Here is a 13,875-nt window from a genome sequence, read left to right as displayed (position 1 = left end):
TTTGATGATTGATTTTGCTTAAGTCTCTTCAGTGGTTTCCAGTTTCCCAGCCCAGCGTCCAAACTCTCTAAAGACAGGAATTTCATTTCACAGAAAAATACTTGCTTTTTTTGGTCTCATAAATACTTGTCTGTTTGATTGCTTCAATATACTTTCCTTGCCATAATTAGGTTCTACTTAGTTTATATATTGAATTAATAATTCAGAGACAAGTAGAAAACTCAATGAAATCTTTAGGAATGTTTTTTATTCTGTTAGTCCTTATAAAAAGGTATGTAGATAATTGAATTTACAAATTACTCCTTCCATAACTTATCAAATCACATCAATCAAATTTTAAAGCTCCAAGAAAAGTTTCTCTTTTTTTTTAAGTATTAAATATTCTCAGTTCTGCTCTTATCAGATTATGGTTATTTTAGAAAGGTAACAAGTCTTAAAGAGTTTGCTATTATTTTGAGATGAGGGATGTATTATTTTTATTCAATTTTAATGTATAGTAAATTTCCAAACTACTTATAGCTGTGCTCACTTCAGCAGCACGTATACTAAAATACATATATTTGATTCTATTTAGGGGGTAAAAAAATGGGGTGCCATTGTATCATATGTGCATTTGTACTCAGCTATTTTTATATGCCTCTTATCTAATCATTTTAGTGTTTGCCTATATATGTTTGTGTGTATGTATGTGTGCCTTTCTTGTCAAACACCAGACGTCAAATAAGAAATATGCCTTTATTTTATTAAATGCTTAGTTAAGTTATTGCAGATAATTGGTCAGTAATACACAGTGGCACAAAAAAAACACTGATTTGTAAATCTTAAATAGGTAGGAAAACAATGGAGATCAAAGTGAGAGAATTTTTCAAAAAAGCTTTACAGTCTTAGAATGAGTTCCACTTGAGGTCCTAACACTGATTAGCTGTGAATCTGAGCCAAGTGATAAACTTTTCTGATCACAGTTGCCAACTGAACTGCTAGGCAGAAGGTTTGCTGGCCATTTCTAATTCACATCTCTACCTATCTATATAATTTAGCTTCTAAAGAGCTAAGATTTCAAGCCAGTTCTAATTTCAGGTTCAAGTCTATGTAACATTCATTACATATATTGTATGATATTTTTCCTAGCCACTAGATAGTTCTCTGATACCTGCTGGTGTCCTATAATTCAACTAATTTTCTAGCCCTATTTCCCTATGGGGGCTGGAGCGATAGCACAGCCCGTAGGGCATTTGCCTTGCACGCAGCTGACCCGAGTTGGATTCCTCCGCTGCTCTCAGAGAGCCGGCAAGCTACTGAGAGTATCCTGTCAGCTTGGCAGAGCCTGGCAAGCTACCCATGGCGTATAAGATATGCCCAAAACAGTAACAACAAGTCTCACAATGGACACATTACAGGTGCCCCTGTGAACAAATTGATAAGCAAAAGAATGACAATGTTACAGTGATTTCCTTATGGATAGCATCAATCCCTCAGATTAAAGGGTCAATACTAGGAGACTAACCCCTTCCTTTTAGATGCAAATCACAAGTCAGTGTTGTCCCCTGAATTTCTGACTTCTCAGGTTTAATTAATTTGCTAGAGTGACTCTCAGTGTTCAGATAAATGTTTTATTTCTGAGATTACCGATTTATTGTAAAAGGGTGCTTGTTACTCAGAAGCAACTTCATGAAGAGATACCAGATATGTGGTAAGAAGCATGACATGTCACACCCTCTATGAGAACACCACTCCCCTTAAATCTCCACATGACTCACCAACCTGGAAGCTCTCTGAACTCTGTTCTTTAGGGTGTGGGTTGGGGAGTTTAAGGAGTCTTTATTACATAGACATTATGATTTTTAATATTCACTTTTCACAATCAATGACAACTTTTTCACTGTTCATCACCTATAAATTTCAAGGATTTTAGAAACTAAGGATAGGAATATATAATATATTGTAAAAATAATAAATTATTACTGTATCATAGGAATTTAGAGTCAGATTATTAGTGTGGTCAAGAAATGGTGCTGAAGGAAACCAGTTAGCCTATTTAAACAGGTTAATATTTCATATATTCTTTGTTAAATGCCTGTTGTTCTAGTATAAAAATGTCATCCCAGCAGATTCAGCTCCTGTGACTTTGATTTTAAGTCCAGTTTAGCATAGGTTTACTGTACTAAGTTTTAAATTACATGTATTGATTTTATATATATATATATATATTAAAGAATATAATTATAGTAGCACTGTAGCAGTGTCATCCCATTGTTCATTGATTTGCTCGAGCGGGCACCAGTAATGTCTCCATTGTGAGACTTGTTTTTACTATTTTTGGCAGATCGAGTACAACACAGGGAGCTTGCCAGGCTCTGCTGTGTGGGCAAGATACTCTTGGTAGCTTGCCAGGCTCTCCGAGAGGGACGGAGGAATCAAACCTGGGCGGCCGCGTGCAAGGCAAATGCCCTACCCACTGTGCTATCGCTCTAGCTATACCACCCAGTACACACCTGATTTTGTCTGATCTCGAAAGCTAAGCAGGGTCAGGTCTGGTTAATACTTGGATGGGATAACTATAGTAAATCAAAAAATTATTTTGAAACATAGTCTAAAATTTCACTAAAGATAATACAACTTAACATTTGGGATGTGTGCTCTTTTGATAAAATTTTTTATGTATAATCATCTTTTTTTGAACATTTGTATAATATATATCCAAGCAAAAAAGATCGTAAATATGCTATTTTTATAATCTGTTTTTTCTTAACAACCAAATGCTACTTATATGTCATTAAATGTTTCTACTATATGACTGCTAATTGGAGTGATAGCACGGCGGGTAGAGCATTTGCCTTGCACGCCCAGGTTCGATTCCTCCGCCCCTCTTGGAGAGCCCGGCAAGCTACCGAGAGTATCTCGCCCACACGGCAGAGCCTGGCAAGCTCCTTGTGTTGTATTCAATAAACCAAAAACAGTAACTACAAATCTCACAGTGGAAACGTTACTGGTGCCCGCTCGAGCAAATCGGTGAACAATGGGATGACAGTGCTACAGTGATTGATTCAAATACCAGTTCAGAGTGTTTACTGCATATATTGAAAATACATTAGACTTTATATATTACAATATGCGTGTAATACAACATACTCCTGTTTTATCATCATCATTGAAATTTTGAGGCATTTTTCCCCCCAGGGCCCTCTGGAGAAATCCTTACAAAGTTCTTCGGTTTCAGAAAGACAACGAAATGTGGAGCACAAAGTGGCTGCCATTAAAAACAGTGTGCAGGTGAGTGATGGCAGGAGCCCGAGGAAGATTAGCCGTTGTCCATCAGCCATGCCCCTGTCTCCCAGGTTCCCTGGGTCAGTGCCTGCTAAAATCAGAGAGCAACTGTCACACACATTGTTTTTTTATTAGAAAATAGGTATTTGGGTAAATTCTTTAACTTTGTTTTGAATTTCTTGATATAGGTCTATTCAAACAGTTTCTTCTTCATTAAATCTTGGTAATTCATACTTTTCAGGAAATGTACACATTTTACTTAAGTGGCCTGTATTGAAATTAAGTTGTTCATTATATTCTTTATTATCTTTTGCATAGCTGGAGAAAATCATGAGTTTTTTTTTATTTGATGTCATAAGCCCTTCCATTTATTTCCCCATCACTCCTCATCTGTCTAATTAGGAATCGATTCATTTTATTATTCTAGAGATTGTTGGGGGGTTGATTTTGGGGAATTACACAGGAGGGTTTACTCCTGGCTCTGTGCTCATAGGACAATATGGAGTGGGTCATGGCATGCAAGACAAGCATGCCTTACCTGTTGTGCTCTCTCTTTTTCCATTGGGAAGAAGAGGTTAATTTGTTTATAAAACAATGTCTATTTTCCTTTCTAAAGCTTAAATAGCATTTATTTCATATTCTTCACAAAAGTACTAAATTCATAAATTACAGAAATTTTATGCTTAAAGGTGCATCATCCCCATATATCGTCTGAACAAATTCGTCTGAACAAAGGCAAAGGCTTTAAATTTCATTTCTTTGCAGATTTCTGATTTGCAGACCCCCTCCTCCACAACATGCAAAACAGACATGTAAAAGTATCTGCTTACACTTGTCTGGAAGACTGGAAGAGCTAGAGCTCAGATGGTCTGAGGGCAAAACACTTGAGTACATGACAACCTCAAACCTAAGGGCTCAATGGAATCCACAAAAGCAGGGGATAATTATTTTATTATAAGAATGCTTACATATATTAATCAAAGACAAAAATGAGTTTTGTATCCAACCCAAATTCCTTCTTAAAATTCCTGAAAATGATGATGCCGCAGAAGCCCGACTTTGGGAGTCTCAATCAGACATATCTGGACCGGCCCAGTTCACCCATTGAGTGTTGTTTGCCAAGGACTTCTCCAGAGAATCACCTCAAAGAATCAGACTAACTAAGTAAGCCCTGGGTTCAGGAGGTCAGGCTCCTGCAGCCAGGTGAAGAGAACTCTGGTCTGCAGGCCCTATTTCTGAGCTGTTGGGGGGACCAGACCAAAGCTGGATTTCAAGTTGCGACTACTTCCTTTTTCACCTCATTCCTTCTGCTTGCCTACCTGTCTCCTGTTGGTCTTTTCTCCCTCAAAATTCCTCAAGACCCCCCAGTAAATCTTGTGCTTCTGACCCCTGTCCCAGGAAACCTGGCCTCACATGTAAATAGGTAAATCTGTCCTTTGAGTTCAATGATCTTCCTCACTTATTATTGTCACTTGTCACTGTCATCCCATTGCTCATCAATTTGCTCGAGTGGGCACCAGTAACATCTCCATTGTGAGACTTGTTGTTACTGTTTTTGGCATATCGAATACCTATGCCCACCCGCACTTATTCTATAACCTCTTTTTCTCTGTGGACTGTTTTGGAATGTGGCACTCCATAAGAATTCTCAGAGAGAGAGAGGTTGTGAATAGTAAGTATTGCCTGTTGTGGTTTCACAGTTTATAATTACTGATTACCATATCAGAAAGCCTTCAAGTTATTTATTATAGCCTTTTAAAGACTATGGCAATAATTTGGTGTGCTTTTCATTACAAGATTCTGCAAGATTTTGCGTTATGGGAGGGGGTTGGAGGTATAATTTAGTGGGTAAGGCACTTGCCTGCGTGTGGCGAACCCCAGGTTAAATCCTCAGCACCCAATATGGTTCCTTGGAGCCCGCCAGGAGTGCTCACTGAGCACAGAGCCAGAAGTAAGCCTTAAGCACTGCCAGGTATGGCCCCAAAGCAAAAATAAATATTGTCTTATTTTTACTTTTGAAATTGAAAGGTAAAACTTTCAATATATATTTTGCTTTAAAGCAATCTTATTGGACTTTCTTATTTTTTTCATGCATGTAGATTAGGAAGATTCTGTTGAATAGCGCAGAACCTTCCACAGCTCTTTGCTCTTCAGAAAATTAACATTTAAGTGAAATATGCTGCAAGAGATGTTGAAGTGTAGTGTAGAGAAAGAGTAAAGACTTGGAAGCAACACTAGATTGGATTTCCTGTATGGCTTAGGTTTGAGTATGGCCTCCATGAGAAAAATAATGGAAATAATTTACCTTATACATTTCTGAAAAAATAATGTAAGATTTAAGCACAAGGCAGATTTGCTAAAAATTGATAGTCCTGTTACCAAGTGTCAAGACAATATACTACTTAGCCAATAGCTACATCTTTGGTTCCTTTTACAAACAACAAACATGTGCCTGGTATTAGACACAGTGTTTAAGCAGTTTAACTCATGAAATTCTGAACAAATCCCCAAGAAAGATACTCTCTTTACCTTCATCTCTACCCTACTTTATTCCTTCCCATTTCTTTGTACAGGTATAGGTACTAACATGTCAAGCCATTTAAACAGTTCATAGTTTGTAATTGCAGATTCTCTGGATCCTTTAGTAATTTAGCTGATAAAATTTGGAATTTGTAGAGAAATAGGTGTAAATACAGATGTATGTTTCTTCTTAGATGGAATAAGTAGGCAGTGAAACATTTGGTTTTCTCAGAAGGATGGAACATGGTTTGAGATCCAGGAAGTAGTGGGTCTGATTTTAGTGAAAGAAGGATGCAAAGTTACACAGGTACAATTTTTTTAATGCCCAAAACTCCATCACTGAGAAACCCCATGGCCTTGGACAAGGAAGGAACTTCATGTTTGTTCTAAGTATCAGCTGTTTCATCGATATAAGTTTGGATAACCTCCTTGTGGGATTTTTTGTTTAGATTTGGTTTTACAGTTTTTGTGAGTGTTGGTCTTGGGCCACACATGGCAGTGCTCAGGATTTACTCTTGACAGGGGACCATATGCTGTGCCAGGATTGAACCTGGGCTGGCCATGTGCTAGGCAAGCACACTACACACTCTACTATCCTTCCATACCTCTTCATGAATTGTTGTTAGGACCACACAAGAAAACATTTTTAAAAAATCTTAGAACCCAGATTTTACTCTAAATACCTATTATGTTTAAGCAGGAAAATAACATCAGATTTGGAGAAGAGTAAAGCAAATATCCCAAAGACAAACAAACAGGAAAGACAAAATAAACATTTTTCAGGGCTGGAGTAATAGCACAGTGGGTAGGGTGTTTGCCTTGCACGCAGCCGACCCAGGTTCAATTCCCAGCATCCCATATGGTCCCCAGAGCACTGCCAGGAGTAATTTTTGAGTGCATGAGCCCGGAGTAACCCCTGTGCATAGCTGGGTGTGACCCAAAAAGCAAAAAAAAAAAATCCACCAAAAAAGAACGGGGACACGGCAGGAAATAGACCAAGTTCTCAAAAACTGCAGCTGACTAGAATGAAGACTTAGAACCAAAAGATGGTGTATTAATATGAAGTTATATGGAAACAGATAGGAGGAAGTACCCTATTTTCCAGTTAAAATATATATATATATATATATATATTCTATTAGGAAGGAAGCTTCATTTGGAACTGAGAAATGACAGGGAAGGTGTTGAAAGATTTCTAATGAGGAAAAGAAAATAGTTGGAGAAGCAATTTCACTGTGACTTCTGCAGTATCATTCCTCTTCATGGGAAATTTGATTATTTAAAATGTTAGGGAGTGTGCTCCCCCACCCCACCCCTCCACAGCCCTGACTTTTTGGGCCACACCTGGAGGTTCTTAGTGCTTGTTCGTGGCTCTACACCCAGAGATCACTCCTTGTGGGGCTCTGGAGAGAGACAGACCAGGCAGAGTGCCAGGGATGGAACTCAGATCAGCCACATGCAAGGCAAGCACCCTATCCACTATGCTATTTTTATGGACCCAGTTTTGTTTCTCTAAATTTAATATGTAATTGTAATTTATTATTACAATAACCTATATTATAATTATAATTTTAAAAATAATGATTTAAGTGATCTGATTTAGAATAGTGTTAAATTTCACGGTTTTGAGGAACAAAGTTACAGCACCTTCACCACAACCAAGTGCCTCAAACACTCCACCATCGTACTTATGTCACCTCTAATCCTCTGCCTTCTCATCTCTTCCCAGTACTTGGAAGTTTAGTCAACTCAGTTTTGCCATCAAACATTTTTTCTCCTTTCTTGTTCTCTATGGCCTTGTTCTCTTTCTTTATATACCACAAATGAATGAGATCATCTGGTATCTGTCCTTCTCCCTCTGATTTATTTCACTTAACATGATACACTCTGGCTTCTTCTAAGTTGCAGTAAACATCAAGATTTTATCTTTTCTTATAGCCCATAGTATTCTATTGTGTAGATATACCACAACTTCTTGAAACATTTACCAGTTACTGGATTTTGAGGTTGTTGGAAAAGGTAGGTTTTCCATTTTTTTAAGTTCACATATAAAATAACTTTTTATTTATTTAAAAAAATTTTATTGAATCACCGTGAGAAACAGTTTCAAGCTATCATGTTTGAGTTTCAATCATACAATGATCAAACACCCATCCCTCCACCAGTACAAATTCTCCACCACCAATGTCCCCAGTATACCTCCCCTTTCCAACCCTCCCCCTGCTTCCATGGCAGACAATTTCCCCCATACTCTCTTTCTACTTTGGGGCATTTTAGTTTGCAATACAGATGCTGAGAGGTTACCAAATGGGTGTTTGGTCCATTATCTACATTCAGCACACATCTCCCATCCTGAACAATTCCTCCAACCATTATCGTCTTAGTGATCCCTTCTCTATTCCAGCTGCCTTCTCTCCCCGATTTCCCCCCTCCCCGCCCCCCACTCATGAGGCAGGCTTCCAACTATAAGGCAATATTCCTGACCCTTGTCTGTACTATTCTTGGGTGTCAGTCTCATAGTATGTTATGTTATATTCCACAAGTGAATGCAGTCCTTCTATGTCCGTCCCTCTCTTTCTGACTCATTTCACTTAGCATGATACTCTCCATGTCTGTCCACTTATAAGCAAATTTCATTACTTCATCTTTCCTAACAATTGTATAGTATTCCGTTGTGTAGATGTATCAAAGTTTCTTTAACCAGTTGTTTGTTCTCAGACACTTAGGTTGTCTCTAGATTCTAGTTATTGTGAACAGTACGGCAATGAACATGTAGGTGTAGATGTTATTTCTATTGTGCTTTTTTTCACCCTCAAAATATATTTCCAGAAATGGTATTTCAGGGTCACATAGAAGCTCAATTTCTAGTTTTTGAAGGAATGTCCATATTTTCCAAAAAGGCTGGACCAGTCGGCATTCCCACTAACAGTGAAACAGTGTCCCTTTTTCCCCACATCCACACCAGCACTGGTTGCTTTTGTTCTTTTGAATGTGTGCCAGTCTCTGTGGTGTGGAGCACTTTTTTATTTGCCTTTTAGCCATTTGTATTTTTTTTTTGCTTTTTCTTTGGGGGGGTTACACCTGGCGATGCACAGGGGTTACTCCTGGCTTATGCAAGCAGAAATTACTCCTGGCAGTGCTCAGGGGACCATATGGGATGCTGGGAATCGAACCCGGGTCGCCCGCGTGCAAGGTAAACACCCTACCCGCTGTGCTATCGCCCCAGCCCCCTGTATTTCTTTTTTGAGGAAGCTTCTGTTCATTTCTTCTCCCCATTTTTTGATGGGGTTGGAGGTTTTTTTCTTATACAATTCTACTAGTGTCTTGTATATCCTGGATATTAATCCTTTATCAGATGGGTATTGAGTAAATATTCTTTCCCATTCCGTGTGCTTTCTCTGTATTTTGGTCACTATTTCTTTTGACATGCAGAAGCTTCATAGTTTGATGTAGTCCTATTTGTTTATGTTTGTTTCCACTTGCTTGGTCAGTGGTGTTCCATCCTTAAAGATGCTTTTAGTTTCAGTGTCATGGAGGGCTCTGCCTACATTTTCCTCCACGTACCTTATGGATTCTCATTCCACTGACCCTGAAAAATTCTCCAATATGGCACCGTTTGGAAAGACGAGTAAGGAGAAGCTCCTAAAATCTCAGGGCTGGGACAAATGGAGATGTTACTGGCGCCTGCTCGAGCAAATTGATGAACAATGGGATGACAGTGATACAGTGATACCTTATGAATTCATGTCTGATATTGAGGTCTTTAATCCACTTTGATCTGATTTTTGTGCCTGGCATTGGACAGAGGTCAGAGTTCATTTTTTTTTGCAGGTAGCTGTCCAGTTTTCCCAGCACAAAAGGTAGGTTTAAAGGCTAGTCTAGCTATTACCAGGGACCATTGATGTATGCTAAAATACTGATGATGTGGTTTCTTTGACCTGCTTAATGGTAACAATAGTATTATTTTCTTTTGTAACAAGATGACTGAACAAGACACCAAATATTTAGAAGATCTGCAAGATGAATTTGACTACAGATATAAAACAATTCAGACAATGGGTAAGGTTTTGTTTTGCCTATAATTCTACATAGAAATATAAGGCAACATGACCAAAGTTTGTTTATTGATGAAGTATACATTTTATCTACTTCCTTAATTGAATTTTCTTTCTGTTGTTGTTGTTTTGGATTTGGTGGGGATTGCTTTTTGGGACACACTGTGCAGTGTTCAGAGCCTGCTGCTGGCGCAGTGCTGAGGAAATCCTGCAGTGCCAGAGATTCAACCTGATGCTCCTGCATGCAAAGCATATGCCCCATCCTTTGAGCCATCTCCCTGACCCAAGTTTTTGCCTTTAATTGAAGATGTAGATGAGAAAGATTCATTTTGCTTCCTTATTTTCTCTCTCTATAAATATATTTCTTAGCACGGCAGAGCCTGGCAGGCTACCTGTGGTGTATTCAATATGCCAAAAATAGTAACAACAAGTCTCACAATGGAGACGTTACTGGTGCTGGTGCCCGCTCGAGCAAATCGATGAGCAATGGGATGACAGTGACAGTGACAGTACCCAAAATTATAAAACCTCTGAAAAATTACCCCAACTTCAACAAGTAGCTCCCCAAAATAAATACAAAATAAATAAGTACTGATGTACTCAAAATATCATTGTTAAAACCGTAAATTAGTGTCTGGAGAGATATTGCAGCAGGTAGGGTGCTTGCATTACACAAGGCAGACCTAGGTTCAATCTTGGTACCCCATAGGGTCCCCCAATCCCTCCCAGGAGCGATCCCTGAGTATATAGAGCAGAAGTCCCCAAACAAACAAATGAAAAACCCTAAAAATTAATAATGTCTATTGTGATCAGTAAATTACTAATTTCCAGAAAACTCCTAGCTGAGTTTTCAAATACATTTAAATGAAAAAGTAAAACTGTGATCAATGGAAGAAAATGTGGAAAATAATATAAAGAATTTTTAATCATCTGAAATCCTATGGTAGATAGCAATATCAAACTGTTAGAATTTCTTTCCATCTTGCTTTCCTATATACTCACATTTTTTAAAAATTAGACTAAATATGTATGGAGTTTTATATAATGCATTTTAAATATTGCTCATAAGTTTTTCCTTACGTCAAAAAATCTGCAAAAGCATGATTAAGATACTTGTATAAATGTCAAAATCTAAAAAACCTACAAGTTATTTGACTCTATCTTTGTAGTCAGGTACTAAGATTGTTTGTAATTATGTGTATTTTAAGAAATTTTAAATGATAATATTTATAGTCTCAAATTTACATGTAATAATAGAATAGATAGCACAGCGGTTGGGCATTCGCCTTTCACACCGCCGACCCGAGTTCTCTTTCTCCGCCCCTCTCTGAGAGCCCGGCAAGCTACCGAGAGTATCGAGCCCGCGGGGCAGAGCCTGGCAAGCTACCCGTGCATATTGGATATGCCAAAAACAGTAACAATAAGTCTCTCAATGAGAGACGTTACTGGTGCCCGCTCGAACAAATCGATGAGCAACGGGATGACAGTAATAATACAGTAATAGAATAGATTGAGCACTTAAAATGTGCTATGATTAGTGGAACAACTGGCAAAATTCTAATGAGGTCTAGGTTAGGTCATAGGATTTTTTACTTTTTACTTAGTGGGTTTTATCCTTTCATTTAATACAAGACACTGAAGGAACCTGGGAGAAAGGTATGGGAATTCTCTGTTTTTGCACCATTTTTTAAATTCTAAAATTATATCAAGTAAAACAGGTTACATAGTTATTTCATAAAACATGTTACATAGTAAAAAAAAATCCTTATTTACCCTATAAGTAACAGTAAAGTAGACCACAGTACCTAAAAGGTAAAGGAAAGGACAAAGAAAAAAAGTAGTATTTGTCATTGAGGTATAGCCCTGGGGGGAACTGGGAACATTGGTGGAGGGAAGTGAATGTTGGTGAAGAGATTGTTGTTGGAACATTGCAAGCCTGTAACTCAAACATGAATAATTTTGTAACTCTGTAATTCACAGTAATTCAATTTTTTTTAATTTTGACTTTCTTTATTAATCCATAAGTTTAAAAATTGTCATAAAGTATGAATGATTGGGATCAAATGCTTTCATTTGAAAGAGACAATATTCAGAAAAATATTTTTTCTGTCATAGGTGAGGAGTCACATGTTGACTAGTGTCTTGTTTCCTATGAAATGGCAATTAAAAATATAATTCTTCATATGTATGAATTTTCCTTCAGAAGAAAATAGCACAAACATTGATTTTCATCAGACCGACCAAGGCATCTTTAATACTTAAAAATTTAGAACAACTATAAATTAAATCAAGCATTGTACTCATTGAAAGCACCATCATTCCATATTCATATGTGAACTGCCAATTTTTAAAAAATTATATATCAGGAACCAGGAGTCTGGGTCCTTGTCTGTGTGCATGAGGTCTCGAGTTCGAGTCCCAGCTCCTCCTGGCTCCCTGAGCACTGCTGGGGGTAACTGCTGGCCTCTGAATACAGCCTCACCTCGGCCTGTGTATAAATCATACTATTGTCTGAGAATTGCAGGGAGTGGCTGGGACCCCTAACTACTAGTTTCAAGTCTCTCCACCCAGTAGAATTAGACTGTCACAAAATACATTAAGCATAAAATTGTTTGGAACTCCAGTCACTTTATTATCATTCAATGCTTGATGTAAATAATGAAAATAAAAAATTGAATCGGTAAGTATTTTGTTGGTTATTGGTGGAGCTGGGCTGGAGCGATAGCACAGCGGTTGGGCTTTCGACTTTCACTCGGCCAACCCGTGTTCGATTCCTACACCTCTCTCGGAGAGCCCGGCAAGCTACCGAGAGTATGGAGCCCGCACGGCACGCCTGGCAAGGTACCCGTGCGTATTGGATATGCCAAGAATAGTAACAATAAGTCTCTCAATGAGAGATGTTACTGGTGCCCGCTCGAACAAATCGATGAGCAACGGGATGACAGTGACTCAGTGACAGTGATATGTGGAGCTAGATGTTTTAAATGACTTGAAAGATACGTGAGAAACCTTGCTAGTAAAGATTAGGAAATATTAGCTTATGAAAGTTTGGGTTTATAAAATGCTATTTAAAAGGCCAGAGAAAGAAAGCATAGGCAGGAAGGCTCTTAATTGCCTTGCTCCTCTCTGGCACACTCAGATGCAATTCTTTTTTTTTTTCCACAAGTCTTACTGATTTATTAGTATTCTTTTTAAGATGCCTAGGTCTCTGTTTTATTTTCACCAATAAGGGTATAATAATATGATATTTTATGGTATTCCACTTTATTTTTTATTATTTTTTATTGTAGTGAATCACCATGAGATACAGTTACAGACTTACAAACTTTCATGCTTACATTTCAGTGATACAATGATCGAGTACCGCTTCCTCCACCAGTGCCCATTCTCCACCACCAATTTTCCCAGTGTCCCTCCTCCCATCCCCCCTTCCTCGCCTCTGTGGTAGGTGGATTCCCTGTTTACTCTCTCTCTCCTTTAGGGTGTTGTGATCTGCAACGCAGGTATTAAGTGGCCATCATGTTCTGTCTATAGTCTACTCTCAGTACACATCCCCCATCCCTAGTGGGTCCTCCAAGCATCCTTTACTTGGTCTTTACTTTTCTCTATCTGAACTGCCTTTTCCCCCAGCATGTACAATCAGTTTCCAGGCTGTGGAGCAATCCTCCTGTTCCTTATCTCTACTATCTTTGGATGTTAGTCTCCCATTTTGTTACTTTAAATTCCACAAATGAGTGCAATCTTCCTATGTCTGTCCCTCTCTTTCTGAGTCATTTCACTTAGCATGATACTCTCCATGTTAATCCACCTATATGCAAATTTCATGACTTCATCTTTTCTAACAGCTGCATAATATTCCATTGTGTAGATGTATCAGTTTCTTTAGCCAGTCATCTGTTCTCGGACATTCGAGTGTTTTCCAGATTCTGGCTATTGTAAGCAGTGCTGCAATGAACATATGAGGGCAGATGTCATTTCTACTATACCTTTTTGCATCTCCGGGACATATTCCCAGAAGTGGTATTGCTGGGTCAAA

At 38.3% G+C, this 13,875-nt stretch overlaps 1 protein-coding gene across 1 annotated transcript in view; it reads left to right on the top strand.

The window, feature by feature from the left end:
- Positions 1-13,875, top strand: part of STAT4 (signal transducer and activator of transcription 4) — a 127,890-nt gene that overhangs the window by 72,707 nt on the left and 41,308 nt on the right. The window contains exons 5-6 of the mRNA XM_004601229.2: positions 3,178-3,270; positions 9,765-9,843. Coding sequence (XP_004601286.2) covers positions 3,178-3,270; positions 9,765-9,843 — 172 coding nt within the window. The remainder of the gene's footprint in view (positions 1-3,177; positions 3,271-9,764; positions 9,844-13,875) is intronic.

The sequence above is a fragment of the Sorex araneus genome, chromosome X (genome assembly GCF_027595985.1).
Source record: "Sorex araneus isolate mSorAra2 chromosome X, mSorAra2.pri, whole genome shotgun sequence".
In the NCBI taxonomy this organism is placed as follows: domain Eukaryota; kingdom Metazoa; phylum Chordata; class Mammalia; order Eulipotyphla; family Soricidae; genus Sorex; species Sorex araneus.
Note: the sequence above shows the minus strand (reverse complement) of the source record. Positions and strands in the feature narration are given on the sequence as shown.